At 39.3% G+C, this 25,614-nt stretch overlaps 1 protein-coding gene across 1 annotated transcript in view; it reads right to left on the bottom strand.

Moving 5' to 3' along the window:
- Window positions 1-25,614, bottom strand: part of LOC124616271 (solute carrier family 12 member 6) — a 255,635-nt gene that overhangs the window by 71,260 nt on the left and 158,761 nt on the right. The window contains exons 12-14 of the mRNA XM_047144575.1: window positions 16,616-16,809; window positions 6,731-6,899; window positions 4,238-4,427 (exon numbers count right to left, since the gene is read on the bottom strand). Coding sequence (XP_047000531.1) covers window positions 4,238-4,427; window positions 6,731-6,899; window positions 16,616-16,809 — 553 coding nt within the window. The remainder of the gene's footprint in view (window positions 1-4,237; window positions 4,428-6,730; window positions 6,900-16,615; window positions 16,810-25,614) is intronic.

Genomic DNA, 25,614 nt, shown 5'->3' with positions numbered 1-25,614 from the left:
CCCGAGTTTTGCCACTGCATTTTCATACATTATACAATGAAGTAAATACGAATTCTGTATTGTTCATCTTCGAATGTAGCAGCATTTCAATGTACTATGAAAATCCGACTGGCAAGACTGTTTGGGATGTTTGTCAATATGGGCAACTCTACGTTCTGAATTTTTTCCTACCTGTGTGAAGACGCAGTTGTTAATAGGAACTTTTATGAATTGTGAATCACTTGCAGTATTCTCTTCACCAAAAGAATAATACGAACATAAACATTTTGCCATGTATTCTTTCGTGTTTGCTGCTATCTCATTTAAATCCTGTCTGCCTAATAAATTATGAAACTAGTTGAGGCAACAACAAACGCGGAACAATATACATATCATGTCATGTTTATATTCGTATTATTCTTATGCCTAATAGTGATGCAGTCAGAAATGAAGTACGGCAACTGACTAGATTTTTAAATCTAAGATGACTCTAATTACTGTGCAGAATGTAATGTACTAAAGAGGCATCTGCAAAGATTTTCAAATGGAGAAAAATTTTCTTCAAACTCTCGTTCAGAACATCTTCTATCATACGCAGTTTATTATTTGGTTCTTGTTGATCATTATCAAAGAAAGCAGCAGTGTAAGTAACAACAAATAGCAGTCTCTTGCCATTGTTTCGTTAATGAGACAATTCCTCTCTTTTTTTATTAATTGTAAGCGCGGTAGCGTGCACAAAAGCAAGCCATGCCACGAGCAGCGACAGGCCGTAAACACTCATTATCAGAATGCGACAAACAATGCGTGACACAGTACAGTAATGCATTTTCAGCTTAGAGTGTCGTAAACACATATAACAAAGAGAACAGCACTTATCAGATCAAAGAAAAATAAGCAATCAATTCAAACCAGACGAAGCACGTGAAAAAGGAAGGGTACCTGTATAAATACGGACGGAGTGCATGACGCGTAGCAATGGCTACCTGGTAAAGCTTAACTGCTAAGCTTATGGCTCGAACCAAACAACTGTAGCTGTATTGTCATTCATTCGACCTAAATTGTGTCTAATATTACAATGGACCAACTTGATTTCGATTTGGAGGTGCGGCCTAAAACTTTTCTCTCCCCTTGAATTTCGAGTCTCAAATTTCAAGTGCGGCTTAGATTTGGGAAAATTTTTTTTCCTTGATTTCGAGTCTCATTTTTCAGGTGCGGCTTAGATTCGAGTGTGGCTTAAGATTCGAGTAAATACAGTATGATAAATGACAACAGTTAGCATACTGCTGGTAGAATTATTCTTTAACTGAAATACCTGAATGCTTCCCAAAACAATTTGCTGGATGGTAGGCCATCACAATGCAGTGAGGCAAGGAAATCCCTGGTTTATACCTATATTTGAGTTGTGTGGCTGTTGAAATGGAGCGCAAAAACCTTATCTTACAAATTTTAGCCCATTCCAAACTGGTGCTGCCAGCTGCCATTTGTGATGACATTCAGCAAGTTAATAGCAATTACTTCTCTTCAGGTCTCAATTCCAGTAGTGAAGAATCCACACTGGATGTGATTCAGAGGAATCTGAGATGCTTCTACTGATTCCGGCACTTGGTGCAGTATCAGCAAGTACAAATGTTTCTAAAAACCATTCATCATGATGGAAATGAATCTTCAATTCATGATGTCAGCTTCACTACAAATGAAATGGAGATCAACATCAACATGCACTAAACAGGCCAGACCATCATGAATGGTTTGAAGCCATATCAATGAAATGAGATCACTTGTCAAAAACAGCAATATGTCACTGACTGCAGAAGTGTTCTGAGGAATAAAAAAAGTAGTGATAATGTCTTAATTCGCAGAGGAACAGTAGTAACAAAACATGGATGCAGCATAGGAAACCTAAGTTAGTGTGACCTGGCAGAACAGGGCCACTAAGAGTTATAGGCTGCCAAACAATGCATATCAAGAACCAGTCTGTCACAACAATATATTATGTGATGATGAAAATCATTCAAACATTATACCAGGTCAACAGCCAGTACCAAGCGTCAAACTACAGACTGTTGGAGAAAGAAACTTCAATTCATGTTGTTAGCTTCACCGTAAATGCACGAGAGGTCAATATGAACTATATTCTAAATGAGCCAGATGGTCAAGAATGGTTCAAAGTCACATGCAATGAAATCACATAACTAGTCAAACACAGTATCTCAAACATTGTTGACAGCCTGGAACTAAACTTGACTTGCATGTCTCACAGCTGGATATGACCACTGCAATTGTCAATGGTGGCACTAACAGAAGCATTCATGGTATGCCTAGATACACTGATAAAATTTTTACAAAAGATGACACAAAGTGAGAAAGATAGCTACTTAGTTGTGCTTCAAATGTTAAATTATAGTGATAAAGTTTGTAAACTAAGAAAAACCATTTATGACAAATTGACAGTGGCATGCCAAGTTGAATGCAACTCTACAATCAATCTGACTGCAACCAACAAATACAGATCTAAGTGTCTGTGAGGAGATTTGAGGTAAATGTTCAGTCTTCCACCTTATTTATGCAGACAACATTAAAATCACTTCAGATGAATTGTAACAAATCAAAGATGAGCTGTCTGATGTTAAGGAAATTGGGTACATAGGGGATCATTTGAACATCAAGGTTAACCAGTCGGGTGACAAAATTACATTATGACACAGTGGCTACACCAGAGAAGTCTTCAGTCAATTCAAAATGATTGAATGCAAGCCAATAAGATAAGTGGAATCAAGTAGGACTCAACAGCTGTCACTCTCCCATTCAGCGAGTTCTGATGTACATTGCTGTGGTCACTTGACCACCTTATGCAGCCAACAAATTAATCCTACTAAAAAATAAAAATCATCATCATGATATTGTTCACTGTCACACTACTAAGTGAATCATGCACTATCTCAAGGACATGACCAACAAGAAGCCAAACTTTGTCAGGGATAAGGTGGAAATCACACGTTTTGCAGGTGCTGCCTGGGGAAATTCTGAAGCTGAAAGAGCATAATACATAGGTTACAACCATAGTGTTCACACAAATAGAAAGCCTTTGTTCTTTCATCTATGGAAACTGAACAAATGAGCCTCATTGAAGCAGCAAAGTTAACAATCCACAAGTCAACATTTATGAAAGAGCTATGATTGAGGGACATGTCAAACATCTCCTTGTTCAATGACAGTCTCCTTTAAAGATGGCATACAACCCTCTTGTTCACTCAAAGACAAAATGTATTCACTTATAGTTTAACAGGAAAGCAACAAATTGAAACTGGAAAATCAGCTGACAGAGGATATATAACAGATGTACTGACAAAACCTTTTCCTGCATCCAAGCATCAGAAACTTGTTGAAGGACTTTGTCTTCAAGTCTAAAATTCTCAGCTTTAACACTTTGTTCTTCATTTACGTTGTGACTATAAAACTGAGGAAGCTTGTTATAATGTATATTGTCACCACCATGTGTTTGATTTGGAATTCATAGACACTTCTACATCTGAGCAGTTGTGTCTTTTTTGTTTTTGTTAGCAATGGGTACTGTGATTCAGTTCTGTTTAACCTTGTAACCACATACAACGAAATTGTTCTGATGTGAAATGTCAGGTTCAAAAAACCACAACATCCCTAACATAAATCATGTTGCCATGATATTACACCTAATTTTGAAATTGATTTTCCTGTAATTTAATAAAATCAAACTTTTGATTTTGAAAATATACAGAAAATTCAGTGTTAATCCCAGAGGCTTCTAATTTGCTTGGAATTGATGCCCATTTCAAGTATCACCAGAACACGCAATAAAGGGAAAATATGACTCTTGGGATTTATGAAATGGTGTCATGAAGACAGTCAGGTGCAAGAACCATCTGTCACTTATGAACTCCACATTTGTGTATGAAGTTGCTGCACTTGACTTATGAATACATCTGGTATTGTAATACACATACAGAGTATGTGGCCTGTCCATTTATTGTATTGTTTAGAGGCAGTCACAATCTGTTCCATTATTTTATGAATTTTAATTGATTATAAGGCTTCCTAACAGATATATAAAGAAGCATCATACTGTGTGTGTGTGTGTGTGTGTGTGTGTGTGTGTGTGTGTGTGTGAAGAGAGAGAGAGAGAGAGAGAGAGAGAGAGAGAGAGAGAGAGAGAGAGAGAGAATCAACATGTGATGAGCATAGTAGAATTAATACTGTTTTTTGGTGAAATTTTTGTATTTACCTTCTCACTTGAATCTGGAAAGAAATTGATTCCCTTTGGTACCAATAATGCCATGCGAGCAGCAGCCACATTACGGACTGTCTGCAAGAATACATGCCACGTTTTGTCATCTTCTGACTGTCGCCATCCATATGGCCAACCAAGGATGACTGTGTTTGGCTTCATACCACCAAGACCTGTAGTTTGAATTCTGAAATAAAAATACTGTTTCATGAATCCAAATGATTTTACAAGGTTATTAGATCTTACAATATTTATTGTACGTATTGATAGTATTTTGCTTTCACTTCTCCTTGTGGTTTCTCTTGGAATTGAGACCACATCTGCAGAATCTGAAGAGATCGGCTGCACCTAATTAGTTGCCATTAATTGGAGTTATGTAACACACAACAAATGGAAGTAGGGATAAATAGGCTAATAGCAGCAAGCAGATAGACATCAATATATTACAAATTTGTAAACTTATAACAGATACTGCTCTGGATAAAACAAGCTTGTATATGTCTGGAAAACACAAAAAAGAGGTCCTTTAAACTGATATATTTTGTGCATTTTGTGCTATGGCTATGTAATCTGTCACAGCAGTCAAAGAGTGCTGTTCCACTACAACAGCTCAGCACCCAAATGTCGATGGTGAAACTGACTGTTGTGGATATTATGAGACATACAGTCATTGATTATTTAGCAAAGTGGAATACAAGGTTCATTTTATTACAGAACTACTGGCACTCTCTCACCAATCTTAAATGTTTGTTCCAAATCCAATAGATGTCACCTCAGCCAACAGTATATGATTTCAGTGTCAGTTTTATGTGAACACTTTCGGCAGATGCACACAACTTTTTGTGGTTTTCTCGTAAGCTAAATGGCATCTCAGTGTACAGGACACAACCTGATTGTCAGTTCAATGTCAGTGCTATCATCTACGATGTTGCAGAAAAAAGTTAAGAAGAATGACAATACACAAGGGACACTTCATGAATAATGCACATGTTGGCATTACTGCGGATTGTTCACCAGACTTTGATTTGTTCCTGAAGTTGAAAAATCTTGTATGTGGACATTGTTATCTTCTATCACTGTTACCCAAACCATTCGACAGATGAAAACAGACATAGTGTTCTGGAAGGAATAATGGAACTAAGACGTTGAGAGTCAAGTCATAGAGAAGCAGGGTGACAATACTAATGGACTGCAAAGAGGCATCGAGGGGGGGAGGGGGACAAGTAAAGAAATTAGTGTGCATTATTTGTAAAATGTCCCTCGTATCATACTTCATCAGTTAACAAAAACACTGCACCTAAACTACAATTACTTGGTAATAAAATGTGTTTTTTAAATGACTGATGGATATCCTCATTAATTTCTTTTGTACAGTATGGTGCTAAATTTGTCTGGTAAGCTTCCAGGCAACATTTGTAATTCATAATTGACTATTTGTATGTATTTGTATCGGTTCTAATCTAACTACTTACAATGTTTGTGGCAACCACTTTTATTTATAATTTCTTTTTTTCTACTCCAAAAAATTCTGCTGCGCAAATTATTACCTGCCAGAAATATTGATAGGTAATTGTCCTTCTTTTATTTCAATTATAATCATTTACCTGAAAGATACCTTTCATGTTAGTTTTTAATGTATCTACAAATTGCATTTATAAAGTTTCCTGTGAGAACAATAATTCCACTTATATGCAACAATGTTTTAATAAATTCCTTTCTAGGTAGCAGCAAAGCATTCTTTTCATAGGAAAAACATTTATTGTAGTGCAGGTTGTGGAAGGCTAGGTACATTTTATGTTATTAAAAATAAAAATTTTAAATCTCTATAAAATTTTAAAAAATCTTGTTGAGTTTGCAAACATCACAATCTTTTGCCTGCCCAGAACATGAAAGAGCACTGGCAACGTAGTTTCAGCAAAAATTGAACAAAATAAGTATTAACTCACACAGACAGGGACACTTGTGTCAGAGCGATTTTACAGACCATGAAATTCATGTTAAATCATGATGGGCAGATGAAACAGCTCTTAACTGTTACCATTTTATAGAGTGAATCCTCAAATTTCTGAAGTGTTTTCAGAAGGATTCTGTAAAAGAAAAAAAGAACCACAAACATTGTGTACACAGTGTCTATTTTCAGAAGATTCCATTTATTCATTGCCTGATCACACTAATATATTTTTTAGTTATAATACTTCAACCTTCCCTTTCGGAGTCCCTTTCTTCCAATCCAGATGATTTTGTAATGTGGTGTATAAATTAATTTTGTTAGAAATGGTTTCAAGGAATCTGGTTCTATAACACCTGCACATGACAAGGCACTAGAGCAATATTGTTATCACAGCTTTAACATAAGCTCCCAAGTGGTAAATCAGTTCTGTATGTTATTCAATATCTCCATTCTTTTTTAAAAAAAAAAATTCATTAAAATATTTATCTTATCAAGGATTTAATTATTTACATGATAATAAAAATCATGTGTCAACTTACAAATGGCTCAGACCATCGGTGATATTGCGAGACACAAGAACATCAACAAATCCTTTCACCTTCTCTTCATCCATTGTGCGACGTAAGCTCTGCTTTGCTGCCATTGCTTCCCCACTGTTTCTTGTGAAATCTCCTCCAAATACAGATACACATATTGTTAACCCTTTTCCTGAAATGTAAATGATAGCTATTGAAATAAATGAGACTTCATCATACAGTGCTAATTTGAAACTTTTTATGACCACAATCTGTCAGCAGACAAAAGTAAAATATGAGTTTATACTCTCTATGAGTCATATTTGACACTTACACACCTCCAGCAAGTTGCATATGAAATAGGCCAGCACTTTTCCTTCACTGAGATAAATGGATGGAATTCCATCAAAAGTTGCAGCCATAGCCCATAGCAGCCAGTGTACTGTGCCTTTTCAAGAAGTGTACGAATAACATTAACTATGTACCTCAAATAAGGATACTTCTTAATGCAATTTTTGATGGAATTCCAGCCACTTATTTCAATACTTGACATCATTAAGTAGTGCATTCTCCTTGTGGAAAATAAGGGGAAAAAATCTGAGAGAAAGTGAAAAAAGCACTTGCAGGACAACAAAAGAAGACTAAATCCTCATTATGATGAAAGTACTAAGAGAATGTGTGCATTACTGTGATGAAAGAAGTGTACTTGCAGTACACATGAAGCACCAAGCAGCAGACACATATAAACAATAGGTTGGTCATTGTGATTCATCTATCAAACTGAGCATTCTTCACCAGAAGTTGAGGCCTTGGCACAGGACAACTGAGTGGAATTGTGTGGGATGTAAGTTTCATAGCTGATTTCTTAATTTATATGCTTCTCTCTCTCTCTCTCTCTCTCACACACACACACACACACACACACACACACACACACACACACACACACACAGAGAGAGAGAGAGAGAGAGAGAGAGAGAGAGAGAGAGAGAGAGAGAGAGTCTTCCAATTGAAAATAAAGCACGCTTTACTTCATACTAGCATACAGTATGCTACATCATGCACTTTACATACTCCACAGACTGTACTTAAGGTTATAAGAATAGAATATTGTGAGACTTAGTCTAGGTATCATCTTCTAGCTGCAGCCATGTGAAGCTAGTTTATGACCAACTTTTTACATTAAATGTTAATTGTGCACTCAGGAAAGCCATTTAGGATTACAGCTGATGCAATGGCAGAAATGACAAGTCTCAAGATAATGTATAACTTTGGACTACACTCGTTTTAAGTTACCGCCAACTTTAGTGAGGCAAATTTATCAATGTCAATTGCATACCTTAAATTTGTGTTGATTCAACAAGCCTACCTGAGAGCAGTACCTCTGAGTGCAATCAGGTCACCAGCTAGTAGCCCTCCCATCCCCTCCACCATCAACATTAATGGCTATCTAGACCTTAAAATGAAAAAAAATTTCTTTCAACTCGTTTATTTTCCAAATAAACCAGCCGAGACAGAATCAGCAACAGGGAAGCAACTGATTTTGTGACTTTTATGAGTTCCTAACCAGGGGCAAACTGTATAATTTCATCTCCGTGCTTTGACAGTTTAGCGCCTTGAGTTTCTGCATAGACACAGTTCTTGCTTTTTGTTTGCGTTTGGAAGTAAACCAATTCTGCGACATATTACAAGTTCCTAATCAGGGGCAAATTATTTAGTCTCACCAGAGTGCTTCAGTCGTTTGGTTTTTGAATTTCTGCATATCAATCTAATTTTTTAGACACAGTTCTTTCAGTTTTGTCAGCTTCTACAATAGAGTTCCACAGCACATGTTGATAATCCCTTTATCTGGGTAGTGTAGTTTTCCTTGGTCTTTGTCTGTATAGGGGCTGTGGTTGTTGTGTGCGGATGCGAGCTGAGTTGGTGACACTTTGTTCTTGGCTCCAAGGTGTGATGGCTTTGGCTACACAGCTTGAAACTGCAGTGAAAGGGCATCATTGTTGTGAGCCGGCCATGGGGTTACAATGGACGTCCAGCACGTACAAGTCCTCCAATTGGAAGCTTCAGTCATACAGCTTGAAACTGCAGTGAATGGGCACCATTGTTGTGGGCCGGTCATGGGGATACAATGGACAGCCAGCATGTCCAAGTCCTCCAATTGGTCCTCAGCGGTGGCCAGCCCAGTAATTGTTCACATTGAGGTTGACCCCTCACACTTGGTTGAGTTGGAGGTCACCTGGGAGGCATGGCAGGCAGCAAAAGACTTCGCAGTGGGTCGCAAGTAAGGCCTCCTCAATTAGTCTGACAAACAGGTTCCAGATGCTGTCTGTGGCTGACACTTTGCTCAGCCACATGCCATCACCTATCCTGTTCCAGAGGAAACCTCTCAGCCTCCAAGATCTGGGCAATCACAGAAGGTGAGATTATTGGTAGTTGGTAGGTCCAATGTTAGTCACATTATGGGGCTTCTTAGGGGCATGGCTGCCAAGGAGGGGAAGAAAGCCAGTGTGCACTCTGTGTGCATACCAGGTGGAGTCATTCCAGATGTGGAATGGGTCCTTCCGGATGCCATGAAGAGAACAGGGTGCAGCCAACTGTAGATGGTGTCTCATGTCGGTACCAATGATGTGTATCACTTTGGATCAGAAGAAATTCTCTCTGGTTTAGAGTGGCTAATGGAAGTGGTTAAGGCTGCAGTCTTGCTTGCAAGACGAAAGCAAAGCTGACCATTTGCAGCACAGTCAACAGGACCGATTGTGGACCTCTGGTACAGAGCCAAGTGGAGGGACTGAATCAGAGGCTCAGACAGTTCTGCGAGTGTGTAGGCTGCAGATTCCTTGACTTGCGCCATAGGGTGGTTGGGTTTCAGGTTACACTGAATAGGTCAAGAGAACACTACACACAAGAGGCAGCTACAAGGGTAGCAGGGGCTGCGAGGCACGGACTGGACAGTCTTTTAGGTTAGAGGGTCTCGGGAAAACACAAAAAGGGCTTCAGTCACAAAGGGTGCAGGTCCAACACAGGAAGAAAGTAGATACAGGAGCCATCGGTAGAACAGTTGTAAATTGTCGTAGCTGTGTTGGGAAAGTACCACAGCTTCAACTGCTAATAAAAAGCACTGATGCTCAAATCATTATAGGCACTGAAATCTGTCTAAAGCCGGAGATAAGTTCAGGCAAAATTTTTCCAAAGAACCTAACGGTGTTCCGAAAGGATAGGCTAAACACTGTTGGTGGTCGCATGTTTGTTGTTGTTAGAAGTAGTTTAGCTTGTCGTGAAATTTAAGTAGATAGTTCCTGTGAGTTAGTATGGGCAGAGGTCTTTCTTGGCAACTTTTACGAACCTCCCAACTCAGATGATATAATTGCTGAAAGGTTCAAAGGAAACTTGAGTTTGATTTCAAACACCCAACTCGTACAACTGTAGCTGGTGGTGACTTTCATTTACCCTTGATATTTTGGAGAAAATACATGTTTAATTTTGGAAGTACGCACAAAACATCATTCAAAATTGTGCTAAATTCATTCTCCGAAAATTATTTTGAGCAGTTAGTTCATTAGCACAAGTGAATAGTAAACAGTTGTGAACATACACTTGACCTCTTATAACAAATAATCCTAAGCTAATATGAGCATCACAGCAGATACCCTGTTAAGTGAACACAGGGTTGTCATAGCAAGACTGGATATTGTAACAGGCAGATCCTCCAAAAATAAACAAAGAACATACCCATTCAAAAAAAGCAGATAAAAATTCACTTTACTCCTACATGAGAGACAATCTCTACTCGTGTGTGGTCATCTACATGAGTGCTAAAAGGAATCCGTCAAACTTCGGTTACACAATAAATCAGTCAAATCTAAAGGGCCTAAATTCAACTGAATACCTAGGAACTACAATTACAAACCACTTCAATTGGAAGAAACACATAGAAAGTGGTGTGGGGAAGAATAACCAAGGACTGTGTTTTATTGGCAGGACACTTAGAAAATGTAACAGATATACCAAAGAGACTGCCTACACCTACACTTGTCCATCCTCTTTTAGAATACTGCTACGCGGTGTGGAATCATTACCAGATAGGATTGACGGAGTACATCAAGAAAGTTCAAAGAATGACAGCATGTTTTGTATTATCATGAAATAGGGGAGAGAGTGTGGCTGAAATGATACAGGATTTGGCATGGACATAATTAAAATGAAGGCATTTTTCATTGTGGCAGAATCTTCTCATGAAATTTCAGTCACCAACTTTCTCCTACGTGGTTCGATGAACCCTCTGACAGAAATTTAAATGGCATTTGCAGAGTATCCATGTAGATGTAGATGAAAATGATGGAAGATAAATTATATTCAAAATACCAGTACAGATCACAAGAATTTATTAAAAACTAAAAACCACATGCCAAAATGGTAGCCAGTTTCGATTTAGTCAAAAATTATCTACAGACAATATCTGAGCAGGTGGTGAGCAGAGACAATGGGAGAGCATTGGTAAGTGTTGGAGAACCGCAAGGAGGTAGTCTGAGCAGTTACCAGTGGTGTCCTCCAGTACTTACCAATACTCCGTCACCATCTGATGAGACATGGTCTGAAGACGATTTTCAGTTAAATCAAAACTGGCTACGATTTTGTTGTGTGGTTTTTAGTTTTTAATAAATTTTTGTGATATAGACTGATTCGTATTGTAATTATCTATTAGATCACTGTTAATTCCAGTAATGTTTACAAAAGTTATTAAATGATGTTTGGTTTTTGTAGGTGTCTGTTGGCTCAAGAACTAATGAGTCATTGGTACTGCTTATTTCTAGTAGCCTCGTTTTATGGAATGATTAAGCAAATCTCTGAGCATCAGAAGTGCTACCTACAAATCCCTCTCAGAAAAGAAAGGTAACTAACTGTCCACATTGAGGGTAGACACTGGTTACAAATCATGCCTCCTCTGCACCACTCCTCACCCTGGTGACACTTGCTTCACCCACACAATACACCTCCCATTTAAAATAAAATGTCTGCATTGTAAGTGTTGTTTGCATATCAGTTCATTGTTGGAATCCTTACTTTCAGAACTTTCAGTAATGGGAAGACTTCAAGTGTCAATGCTTTGTGTCTGATCACTTCCACAACTAATAATAATAATAATAATGTGTGATGATGGAGGTTGTGAAAAAAATGGTTAAGCATGAACATGGAACAGGATTTGTGGTGAGTGAGCGGGTGATAGGGCAAGTGAAGGCCTTCAGTGCAGTCAGCAACACGTTAGCATGTATAACTATTAGACATAGGTACGGAGATCTCACTCTTGTTAATGCATATGCACCAAAAAATGTAAGTGATGTAGAGGAAAAGAGTGAATTCTATGAAGAACTGGAAAGAACAGTGGAGAGCATTAGCAACAACAGAAATCTTAAGATTATTCTGGGAGACTTCAATGCGAAAGTGGGACAAGAAGATATGTATAGACCAACAATTGGAAAAGATAGTTTACTTGCAAAAACAAATGAAAATGGCCTGCCGTTAATCAGTTTTGTGTTAAGTCAGAGTCTTGTGGTGAGTTCAACATTTTTTCCCCACAAACAGATCCACAAAGGCACCTGGATTTCCCCACATGGTAGCACTGTCAATCAGATAGTTCACCTGGTGATAGATGAGAGGCACAAGAAGTGTGTGATGGATGTGAGATCGTACAGAGGAGCAGATGCGGTCACAGACCACTTCCTAGTCATAGCCAAATTACAGTTACAGCAGTGCTACAAAATGAAAAAGAACAACATGGCCAAGAGACAGTTTGCTACTGGTACCCATCCAATCAGAAGACCCAGGAAGAGATGGTAGGATGGGCTACAGAAAGACCTCTGCCAACTAGGAGTTCATGACAACTGGATCCAAGTGCACAAGATCGCATCTATGAAGGAGCATTGTGAGGTCGGCGCATGATCTACAGGGTCCTCGATCACCGATTTGATTGACTGATTGATCATACAGGAATGTAGTGGCTGGTATGTATTGTACATTGTGTAGTTGCTGTTACATTGCACTGTCAATTTGTTCATTTAATGCCGCGAAGTGAGCCATGAAGCAGTTTCTGGTCTTTTGTGAAGTCTGTAGTAGGCTGTATTACTATTACACAGATCACATTTTCCTTCACAAAATTTCTAGAGGCTAGGACTCCACACAGAAGCAAAATTATAATTTATGGTTTATTGCAAAAACTATCTACAACTTGGAGAAGGCATATTCATGCAGTATTTGAGCACATGTGATATATGTGCCTCAATTTTACGGTCACTGGTGTATAGTATAAAGTATGTGTGTAACTCATAGAGTATATGAAAAAGGCGTTCATACATCACACTGAGGTAACAAAAGTCATGGGATGTCTCCTAATATCATGTGGAACCTCCTTTACACAGCAACTGGATGTGGCATCGACTCAGCTCAACTTTTGAAGTTCCCACCCAAAAGATTAAGCCATGCTGCCTCCATATCCATCCATAATTGCGAAAATGTTGCTGGTGCAGGATTTTGTGCATGAACTGACCTCTTGATTGTGTCGCATAAATGTTCGATGGATTCATGTTGGGCAATCTGGGTGGCCAAATGATTAGTTCGAATGTTCTTCAAACCAGTTGTGAACAAAAGACCCTGTAACACTGCACACTGCCATCCATAAAAATTCCATCGTTGTTTGGGAACATGAATGGCTGCAAATGGTCTCCAAGTAGCCGAACATAACCATTGCCAGTCACTGATCAGTTCAGTTGAACCAGAGCTCCAAATCCATCCCGTCTAAACACAGTCCACACCATTATGGAGCCTCCACCAACTTGCACAGTGCCTTGTTGACAACTTGAGTCCATGGCTTTGTGGGATCTGTGCCACAGCCGAACCCTACCACCAGCTGTTACCAACTGGAATCATGACTCATCTGATGAGGCCACCATTTTCCAATTGTCTAGGGTCCAACTGATATGGTCACAAGCCCAGGAGAGGCACTGCAAATGATTTCATGCTGTTAGCAAAGGCACTCATGTCAGTTGTCTGCTGCCATAGACCATTAACACCAAATTTCGCTGCACTGTGCTAATGGATACACTCATCATATATCCCACATTGATTTGTTATTTCATGCACTATTACATGTCTGTTAGCACTAACAACTCTTACAGAAATACCTCTACTCTCATTTGCTAAGTGAAGGCCGTTGACCACTGTATTGTCCTTGGTGATAGGTAATGCCTGAAATTTGGTATGCTTGGCACACTCTTGACACTGAGGATCTCAGAATATTAAATTCTCATACGATTTCCAAAATGGAATGTCACATGCATCTAGCTCCAACTACCACTCCACATTCACAGTCTGTTAATTCCCATTGTGAGGCCATGATCACTTCGGACACCTTTTCACATGAATCACCTGAGTAAAAATTACAACTCTGCCAATGCACTTCCCTTTTATACCTTGCATATGCAATACTTCTGCCATCTGTATATGTGCATATCACTATTCCATGTCTTCTGTCACCTCAGTGTAGTTTCAGATCCTGTAACCCCCACTACAATATTTCACCCATTAATACTAGCTTTTGTGAAAAAATGTAATTATTGGTAACTTACATAATCAATATTACATTCTCTCAAAACTATGATTAAAGTACTGATTTTCTAAAAAAATAATTTAGTATCATGACTCGAACATAATTTAGCCAGTTGTTTTTTACTCTTTAGAGAATTCCTTCACACTGCTCAAGAAAAACAAGTTTTCTCTCTAACAGAACAGATGTGCATATTTTAGCTCAATGCTTACTCAGGGAAACCATCCAAACTTAACTCTAGATTTTTGTCATTATTATGGAAAACCATAAACAGAACAGAAGGCAACTGAAAGAGGTAAACTGTAGCTTACTGTTAGTACTTTCATTTTATGACTAATGAAGATATCGGCATATGAGGCATGTATTCTTATACACTTGTTGTGCATGCTGAATACTGCATAAAAGGCTGATTCAAAGCAGCTCTATCCCATATGAGTATCTTCACCACTGCACAAATACTGCAACCTACATCTATTTGAACCTTCTTGTTGTATGTTTAAATCTAATGAATAAGGAAGCTTTGGAAAACAAGTTATCCATTCTCAAAATAACCGAACCAACCTCATAGAAGTTGAGTCAGGTCAATGAAGCATTATTTCCTTGGAATAGGGAAACCATTGGTGTAAATAATGCCTATGTCACTGAGTGAACTTGGTTACCATAAACAGTTTCATGCACTGTTCAACTGAACAGTCCTTGCATGCTGGCATATGATGTTGAACCAAAGTATTGCAGAATCTCCGCCTTGTTTCAGTTTCTCTGGTTTTCACTGTATGAAGTCTTTGCAATACTGGCATCTGACACTGAACCAAAGTATAAGAGAAACTTTTCCAAGCTTCAGTGGTGGAAACATATAATATGAATTAGAGGCTTTCACTGGTTTTCACCGCATGTAAACGTTCCCTGTGAAAGTTGATTGTTTGAACCATATTACAAGTTTTTGTGGTTAGCTGTCCTGGCTTCTTGCAAGTGTTTCACTTTCCATTACTTTGCGTTAGAGGAAGTTTGCCAACAATTTATTTATTCATTTATTCTCCTTAGACAAATACAAGGGTTTGTTTTGGATTGTTGACATACAACAGCTCTACATTTTGTTTATTTCCTGGCACACTGCTTTCTCATGAACTCTATTACGTGGCTACAGGTAGTGTGGCTGTATACACTCCAGATAGATTTGCAATTACTGTCAATACACAACCTGGGCAAGCACAGGCATATCAGTAACTTAGATCCCTTCCACAGATGCTATACTAATTAGTAAAAGGAAAAAGCTGAAGCCAGAAAACAGGGTGTTGGCACAATTTTACACAATGCTTGTATTCTGCAATCTTCCCAGTCTCACTGCTTCTTTATGCCCGATGTTACTGCATCTTCATGACAATATTTACAGAATGTCAACTGAGTTTTGTAATTTCTGCTATTTTTTGATTTAGAAGAGTCTTGGTTCATGTTGTTCATTTCATATTTAGGCACACATAATTCTAAGTTACACAAATATTAAAGTGAAAAAAAAAAAAAAAAAAAAAAAACATTGTTTTACAAGTCAGATAAATTTTTGACCAGAATTTTAAAGCATACAACATAATAATAATATAAATTATGTTATTTGAGAAAACAAGAATGGGACCATATGTAAATCTGACCAACTATCTGCAACATGAGCGTCTATTCTCTAGGGAACAAACAACACTTCCATCTGAGTCTTCTACTATTATGATGACGTCATCTGCTTGTGTATCACCATCATTTTTAAGCCAAAGAACAAACAGCACAACCTAGAATGGAAATGTGGGGATTCTCCACTGATATAATAAGTGAAACCTGTTAATGCACCACTTACATGAAGGCATAATAGCCATGCCCATCAGTATGCTTTTTAACATGGGACCACTAGTCAGTAGTCAATGTTTCATAGATGACATGCACAAACTGAGTGAAGCTCAAATTTCTTACCATTATACTCTTTCTTTTTAACACATAGGGATTTTGAAACTATGTGAGGGGTATGTCATAGAAAGTAAGAAGTAAAAGCTTATTTTTCTTCAAATATTTTCTGTTTGTAGTAATTGTAAGAATGTATTCATAAAACCCATCTTTCAAAGAATCTAGATGTATGAGAGATAGTGACTAAAAGCAGTATATGGCTTACTCTATGAAAAAGCTAGCAATAATCTAGCAGCAGGCTAAATTACTTTATAATTATGATATCTAATTTTAAATAATAAATAATTACAAAATCTTTTCAGGATTTGAACCACTTATTGGATAATCCTATTTACAAGGTCTTAGGATGTGCATAATGACAAATTCACCTGCTTTGAGCTGTGCTGCAAATGCAAATAATTTTCGATATTTTGGAACAAGGTCTTCAGTGAGCTTAGACAGAATAAGAATTTGTGGTCGCCAGTTCTTAGTATGAGGTGGCCCTTCTTCAAGCCGTAGGAGACTGTAACGTGCTGCTGACAGTGCTAGACCACGAATTCCATCACCCCACTCTTTCTCCGCTCTGAAAAACAAAGATATATTTTGAATAACCACTTCACACAAGTAATTCAGTCAATGGAAAATTGACGCTGATGTAACTTTAAAGTGCAAATTAATATCAAGATGTGACACATAGTCAAGCAAGAAGTATGTGCTCATTTTCTGAAATTTAAAATGTTGAATATTGGTGATACAGATGTTGGATAAATATTTAGTAGTAACTATATGTAAGGCAACTGCTTTGTTGACATGTTTTGAATACACTGAACTTCAGAATATCTGGGAAAGGTTACAAAATTCAAGGGTAGCACAGTGATGGCAATTATAAGGCAAACTAGAAAATACAATATAAAGAGAGCATGAATAAACTGTACCACACCAGGAGAAGAACTTCAAACAGGCAGTATGGGGTTATGTGAATATGAAACATTCTCGAATGTAATTGAGTACCCAAGGCATGACAGATGGAACATCAGTGAAGAAGGATAATGACAAAGTAGAGTAGAGTAAAAATGTGTCATTGTCAGAATTACATGGAAATGACAGTGCATGTTTGGCAAGGTGCCTATATAACATGTATTAGGCTTACAAGCCAATAAAATATTTTTATAGCAGTGTAAGAACAGAGTGAAGGAGCAATGGCTCAAACAACTCATTCATCATCCAGTATATCATGGAAAGAAGTACATAGATGAACTTTTGTATTAAATTGTGGAAAAATATGGGAAAGTAGAGAAGCCGTAGGCACTAGCCACTAAATAAGAAGAGCAAAGACTAAAAGCCACTGTATATGTGCATAAGTATCAGTAACAGTGACATTTTATCAAAAATTGAATGATGAAACAGGCACATAGCATAACAAATTGTAAAAATCACTAGTTAAGCACAATTAATAAATAGCAAACTTAAGCAGAGAGTAAGGGGGCAGCAATAAAACATCTCTAATACATCAAGCTACCATCACAGAAAATTAATGAGAGATTGGGCGAGGGGCAAAAAGAGGAAGGTAAATAGAATAGAAATCTCATTTGGATGTATGTTTGGAAAACATGGGTAAGCATTGGTAGAGATCTAGAGCAAACAAATGTTAATCTAAGCAATCAGCAGGTCATCAAATATACTGAAGAACCACTGATTGGGTACCCCAGTTTGCTCATTAACTACTTTAGATGGATTTTTAGTTTGATGTGTACGAATTTTCAATTCTTCAAGATGTCCAGATTCCATCCCTTATGTTCAATGAGAAAATTTCCATATCTCAATTATGGCTGAAAGTACATGAGCAAAGGGCGCTATTAGTCTTGGAAGTGTGTGACTAAAAATGGCAGTAACCAACAGGAACCTCATTGTTTGAGGAAACACTCTTCTTGCTCCCTGGACATTAAAGACCAACATCCCCATGGATGAGACACTAGCATTTATAATTTAAAAAAATCTCATGAAATGCAATAAAACTAGCACTGGTAAGGTCTGCATACTCTTGGAATTATTACAGTTATCCTTGTCCTTTAATTATTTTACTTTCAGTGATAAGACTTACTACCAAAAATGGTAATGAACTCTTTATTATATTTACTCATTTGTCTTACAGCTACCACCACTGTGCTACTCTTGATTTTTGTAAAATTTTCCAGATATTCTCACTACGAGAGTATTCAAAATGCATAAGTAGTTGCCTTACGTCTCGTGACTACTAAACATTTATCCAGTGTCCGTATCAGCACTGTTCAACATTTTAAACTGCAATTTAATGAGTTCCAAAATAAAGTGGCCCATTTTAATTAGCAGAAACCACTCACTTTGGAAGTTATTTAATTTGTTATACTGTACTAAGATTTTCATAATTAAGATCTGAATGCTCAACACACTCGTGCATGAAAAAAAATCATTTCTATTATGAACCTCCTGTAAATATTTTGAACTATGGAAAAACAGAACATGTAAGCAAACCTAGATGGTTGCTCATATGACAGCTACAATGATTGTTGCTGGACCATCATTGCCACATGCTGCCAGTGACCCATAATTACACAGCTGTAGGAATCCTTCAGTTTTCCCACTCCACACCTGTCCCTCCTCCACAGAATAAGTGACACTGTCTTTCAAAGCAGATGCTACACCCACACCATTATTGGTAAACAAACCTCAATGCTTGTAATGGTGTTGTACTGTCACCCACTGTTGTAGTGTCCCACTATAGCTTCTGCTAGCGCCAGGGAACCCTTCATGTGCTCATGCTATTCTCAGAAGCAAGAATCCATACAATGTTCATCATTCGACAACAGCAAAGCCAGCAGTACAGAATTCACCTGGTCAGAGTACAGAGATGATGCTATGAGTACAGTAGCCAAGTATAGCTTTCACCATGCTGGCAAAGGTGTGCTGGCCACTTAGTCAGTACTCGTTATGGGTGCTGATGCAAGAAGCACTATGTCGGCGGATGCAGCTTCGGTTGCGCACACAGGCAACACAGTCCTTAATTCAGCAAGTGTGGTGGATTGGGCCTTGCTGCTCCTAAATGTGTTGCAGACGAGACACCAGTCTCACAAGCAAATGACACAGTGACTAGCTGCAACTGGCATTTCAGGGGGTTCTGCGACCACAACTGTGGTTACTGAAGGTCTTACATTCCTGAAAGGGTTAATCCTGGCTGGGAACCAGATATGGAGGTGGACGTGACCACAAAGGAACAACTTGACATGGATCCATCCTCGAGGAAGTGTCCTGTGGCAGCTTCTGAGGATATCTCCTCTAAGAAATCTGCTGCCCTCAAAAAGCAAGGTGCCTAAGGTGCGCACAAAGAAGAAGTCCTCTGCCATGGGCACGAAGGCCACCAAGGGTGACCTTCCCACCAAGGACAGCTTCCGAGTGCCGAACAGGAAGCACACTCTCAGGGCAGCTGTGCCCACACAGGTACAGCCATTACCAACTGCAAACTGGTATGTCACATTCACTGACATGCCAACTGATGACAATATCACACAGCCAAGTAGACCAAAGACAGTCGCACCTCCTCCCATTTTAAAAAAATGGTTGAGCATTTTTTTAAAGTTTTCAAGAGCAGATCAGCCTAAATCTTCTGTCGTTATTAGAACAGTGGGCCAAGACACTTTTAAGGTCACCGTAAAATCATGAGAGGCTTACGATGTGGCTATGGGTGTGGCTAAGCCCCAAGGTCTGCCAGACTATACTCACTCATCTCAACCACTCAGGCTACTCAAGATAGTGTTCCACAAACTACCTTTCCAAATTGACCCTGCCCACCTCAAAAAGGAGCTGGAAGAAGTAAGTTCTGGCATCAGGGTGGTCTGCCGCATGAAAATGCTGCATGCAAATAAACAGACCTCGCTATTTAAGGTTACTTGATTGACAACATAGAAAACAGTAAAGTATTCCAGCTGAAAAACATTGCAAAAATCACTGGAATACAGGTTTAAAAATAACATGGCAAGGGCCAGAGGGCACAATGTTTTTGGTGTCAAGGCCTAAACCATGTAGCTAAGATCTGCACTATGCTGTCCAAAAGCATAACATGTGCTGAGCCGATGAAAGTCTTGAGTGCAAAGCAAAGCCAGAGGAAAAGAACCTGTGCTAAAAGCACTTTGCTAGCTATCGTGGATGTGACACTTCCTGAAAGGCCGACACTAAGCAGCATGCCAATAACAATCCGGCCAGACAAGTTACTCCTGGCCTTAGTTTTAGTAATGTCACGAGGGGAAAGGGTATACACCCCCCACCCCCACTCCGGTCAGGCTCTATTGACACAACTTCATATGGAAAAGTGTGCAAATGGTTGTTGCTGGCCAATGGGCTGGGACTGGATAGGGAATACCTGACTACCTCCTCCATTAGTGAAGTCGCTACCGGGCGCGGATCAAATAGGGAGCGCTTGGCTGCCCAACAAGCTGTGGTAAACGTTTATGGGAATGAACCAGAGAGGGAATGCCTGCGAAACATAAACACTTCCGCAAATGAGGAAACGGGTGCTAACCATGAGGACTTAGGAAATGAGCTCCACTCTATTGTAAAAACAGTCAAAGCGTTGCTCCAGACTTTTCCCACTGTGCTTGAGATGGCAATGCAGACAGCCCTTTTGGCCAACCACAAGAGGCAACATAGGTGCACCATTCATAATACAGTCCATGGCCTAACCCCATGCACATGGAATGCATGTAGCGTATGTCCACAGGTAGGAGAGTTCCGGCAGTTCCTTCGTGATGAGACAGTTGACATCTGCCTCATCCAGGAAATCTTCCTAAAACCTTAAGACCTAGCTGGAACACCATACTGTACAGGTCCCACAACTAGCAACAACAGAGGCCACTGCTATTGCAGGAGAAACAATGTCAGGTCGGATTACATTTATTTCAGTTTATCGGCCACCTGGAAGACCACTAAAACCAAGATATGTTGAAGCATTACTGTCTCTCCATGGTAAACCTTTTGCTGTGGGAGACTTTAATGCAAAAAACCCTGAGTTGCATTCAAGAGTAATAAATAATAGTGGTCGCTGTCCACTGCATGTAGTTCGCCAGCACAATGCAGTAGTCTTAGGGCCATGTGACCCGACACACTACTAAAACAATGCACACGGCTGCTCTGATGTGCTCAACATTGCAGTGATGAGGGGAGTGGGACACCTCACTACTACCACAAGTTAAATGGCCCTCTTGTCAGACTACCTGCTGGTAATTTCCAACATAAGACATTAACGGCGTGGAGTCACCAGAACGATGTTGGCAGCTATGAAGGGTAAATTGGGAACAGATTAGAGAGGAGCTACAAGACTCTCTTGCTGCCACCCGAGACACTGATATCCTCAGTGCAGACAAGACATTGCGACAGCTAACAGTGGACACTCTCCGAGCTGTAGACACTACCACACCAAGGGGTACACAAAGGCCTCCTGACAGATAAGCTCAGCTAGTCCCTGGGATATTGCAGGCCTTTTCAGATAAAAATAGGCTTTTCCACAAATGGCAAATTACACACAATCCTGCCACCAAATGCCACCTAAACTGGCTGCATCATGAAATAAAGGTGGCGGTGGAAAACCACTGAAATCCAAGACTGGGCAGATAAAGTAGCCATGCTTTGTGTTGAAGATGGCTCTGCCTGGTGAATAACTAAGCAGTTACCAAGGAAAGGGCACCATCTTCCTCCTCTGAAAGTCAGCAGGCGGGTTGTCTGCAAGTCTGACAGCAAGGCTAATGTCTTGACTGACAGCTTTGTGAACAACTTCACACCAATACAGGATAATACAGATGAAGAACACACACAAACTGTACAAAAATGGCTGCCCATTTCCCTTGCAGACTACACAGGTGATGCCATTGAACCCGTCGCTGAGGGGAAGTAAATGTCCAACTTCGCTCCCTAAATATCAGGAAGGCCTACGGCTGTGACCAGGTGGAAGCTCTTATGCTGAAACAACTGGCACCAGATGCACTGAGGTCTATCACAAATGCCTTCAACTATGTTCAGTGGACTGGCAACTACCCCTCTGCATGGGAACACACGGAGGTGGTTGCCTTTCCCAAACAAGGCAAAGACGTGAGGTTTCCACAAAACTATAGGCTGATTAGTCTGCTCCCTGTTCTATCTAAGGTATTCGAAAAAAATCATATCAAATGGTTCATGGAGCATATGAACAGGGAGGGGTTGATTCCCACAAAGTAGTTCGGTTTCCAGCATGGCCACAGCATGCAACACCATCTACTGCATGTTGTTGAGGACACGGTAGGAGACCTGGAGCATCGAGAGTACTCAGGGGTGGTATTTCTTGACACCTCCAAGGCCTTTGACTGCATTTGAAATGGGTGCCTCTACAATTTTTTTGTACTGGGGGTTCCGACACCACATGTCAGACTCATCATGTCATACCTGTGTGACCTGGGTTTTCACGTTCATGTGGCAGGTGGCCTATATGTGCAGGAGTGCTGCAGGGGTCGTTTCTCGACTCCCTGATTTACAGGAGGCAATTTGTCAAAATGTTGCCACTGAATGATGCCTTGACTCAGCTGATAATTCAAGAAGCCTTCAAAGATTTTATTTCTTCTCCCAGAACTTGAATTCCCTTTCCGTTTTTCACCTCAGCTTCTCTTATTGCTTGCTTAATGTGCAGACTGAGTCTGCTTTGTGTGTGTGTGTGTGGGGGGGGGGGGGGGGGGGGGGGGCTAATGGAATGAAAGACAGATCTGTCCCATACATACCTGAAGTTGGGTGCTTGGCATCAAGTCACAAGTGGTGGTAATTATTTCCCCTTTTAGTGCTGGACTGAGGCAGGTTACAGAGGATTTAGGTTCACTATGTAGAGGCTTTACTAAGGAAGATACCGTGGTTGTTGTGGGTGGGCCGGGCAACAGTATTGACAGAGATCTGGGGTACAGCATAGTGTGTGACCTGGCAAAGATTGCATCAACATCGAGTCATACCAGTGTTGGGTTTGTGTCGGTTCTGGAGCGCTACGACCGACCCCATTTGAGCTCTTCTGTCAGGAGAGTTAATTTGGAGTTGGAACGGCTACTTGGATCTGGTGCAGGGTCACACATTGGTGTGGTTCCTGTTGATTCACTCTGTAGGTGGAACTGTATTAGACATGGCCTACACCTCAACCAGAAAGGGAAGGGTAAACTGGCTGGGCTGATAGCAGGAAATTTAAAGGGGGGAGGAACTACATCTCATGGTGGAAACTCTTTTTTAGTGTAGGATCAGTGTCCAGTGGGAAACTCAGCCAGGCAAGTACTAAAGATGTTAAAAAAGTTCAAGATACTCAAAAAAGTAAAGTGAAAAATAAAGTTAGTATATTTCATCAAAATATTGGCGATTGAAGAATAAAATTGATGAACTTCTGCTTTGTTTAGAAGATATAGAAACTAAGAATGTAATAGATGTACTATGCCTGTCTGAGCATCACATTGTCACTGATATGCAAAAGGTTAGCATCAATGGGTACAAATTAGCTGCACATGTAAGTAGAGATAATATGATGAGAGGAGGAGTTGCCATATATGTCAAAAGCTTCCACAGTGTAAAAAATTTAGAAACTAAAAAATTTTGTGTAGAGCAACATGGAAGCATGTGCCACTGAACTAAAACTAAATGATGGCACTTTCATAATTGTAACAGTGTATAGGTCCCCCTCAGAGAATTTCCAGCTATTTCTAGAAAACTTGGATGCTTTGTTGTGCTATCTGTCAGACAGGGGGAAGCAAATTGTCATTTGTGGGGATTTCAATGTTGATTCCCTGAAAGAGTGTATGTAATAGGAAGAATGACCTTGTAGTATTACTCAGTTCTTTCAATTTGAGCTCCCTCATTGATTTTCCTACTCGAATAACAAAGAACAGCAGGACATTGATAGATAACTTTTTTATAGACCAAGATAAGTTTAAGGACATAAATGCTTATCCTGTTGAGAATGGTCTTTCAGATCATGGTGCACAGCTAGTTACAGTACATGACATAGCTCCATGCAGCATATCAAATCAGAATTTCAAAGCAGTGCATTCAATTAACAATATAAATATTGCAAACTTTACGGAAAGCCTACAGCAGCTAGACTGGGATGAACTGCACAAGGAACCCGATGCAAACTTGAAATATAACTTATTTCGCGATACATTTTTAAGGGTATTTGAAAATTGTTTTCCCACAAAAATAGTTAAACATAATTCCAATAAATCATATAAAAAACGTTGGCTAACTAAAGGAATAAGAATATCCTGCAACCGTAAAAGAGAACTGTATCTAACAGCAAGAGGGAGTACTGAGCCCGAAATTGTTCAATATTATAAAAACTATTGTGCAGTACTAAGAGTAGTTATTAAAAAGTCCAGAAGCATGTGTATCATGTCTGATATCAGTAACTCCGATAATAAAATTAAAGCAATTTGGAATATTATTGAAAAGGAAACAGGGCAACCAAGAGCACAGGAAGACTTTAGTGCCATAAAACTGAATGACAAGTGTACTAACAAACAATCAGAAATTGAAAATCTTTTCAATAATCATTTTTTAAATGTTGTGGAGAAAATAGGATCTAGATCTTCACTAGAAGAGGCAAGGCTACTAATAGAAGAAGCCATATCTGTGCAGTTTGAAACAACTGTATTTCCACCAACCTCTCCCTCTGAAATCAGTAAAATAATAAACTCACTGAAAAGTAAAAGCTCTTACGGGATTGATGGCATTTCCAGCAAGGTAGTTAAAGCTTGTTCCCCACAGATAAGTAGGATTCTCAGCCACGTATGTAATAGCTCTTTGGAGCAGGGTGTTTTCCCCGATAAGACTGAAATATGCCATTGTAAAACCATTGCATAAAAAGGGGGATACGTCGGATGTCAACAACTATCGCCCAATCTCTCTTCTGACAGCTCTATCAAAAATTTTTGAGAAAGTCATGTATTCAAGAGTAGCCTCCCATATTTGTAAAAATAAAGTACTAACAAAATGTCAGTTTGGTTTTCAGAAAGGCTTTTCAACAGAAAATGCTATATACGCTTTCACTGATCAAGTATTAAATGCTCTGAGTAACTGGACATCACCCATTGGTATTTTTTGCGATCTCTCAAAGGTCTTTGATTGTGTAAATCATGGAATTCTTTTAGATAAGCTAAATCATTATGGTTTGAGGAGGGCAGTGCACAAATGGTTTAATTCATACTTAACTGGAAGAATGCAGAAAGTTGAAATAAGTGGTTCATGTAATGTTAAAACAACAGCTGATTCCTCAAACTGGGGGGCTATCAAGTACCGTACGGGGTTCCACAGGGTTTGGTCTTAGGTCCTTTACTGTTCTTGATATACATTAATGACTTACCATTCC

The sequence above is a fragment of the Schistocerca americana genome, chromosome 5 (genome assembly GCF_021461395.2).
Source record: "Schistocerca americana isolate TAMUIC-IGC-003095 chromosome 5, iqSchAmer2.1, whole genome shotgun sequence".
Lineage (NCBI taxonomy): Eukaryota > Metazoa > Arthropoda > Insecta > Orthoptera > Acrididae > Schistocerca > Schistocerca americana.
Note: the sequence above shows the minus strand (reverse complement) of the source record. Positions and strands in the feature narration are given on the sequence as shown.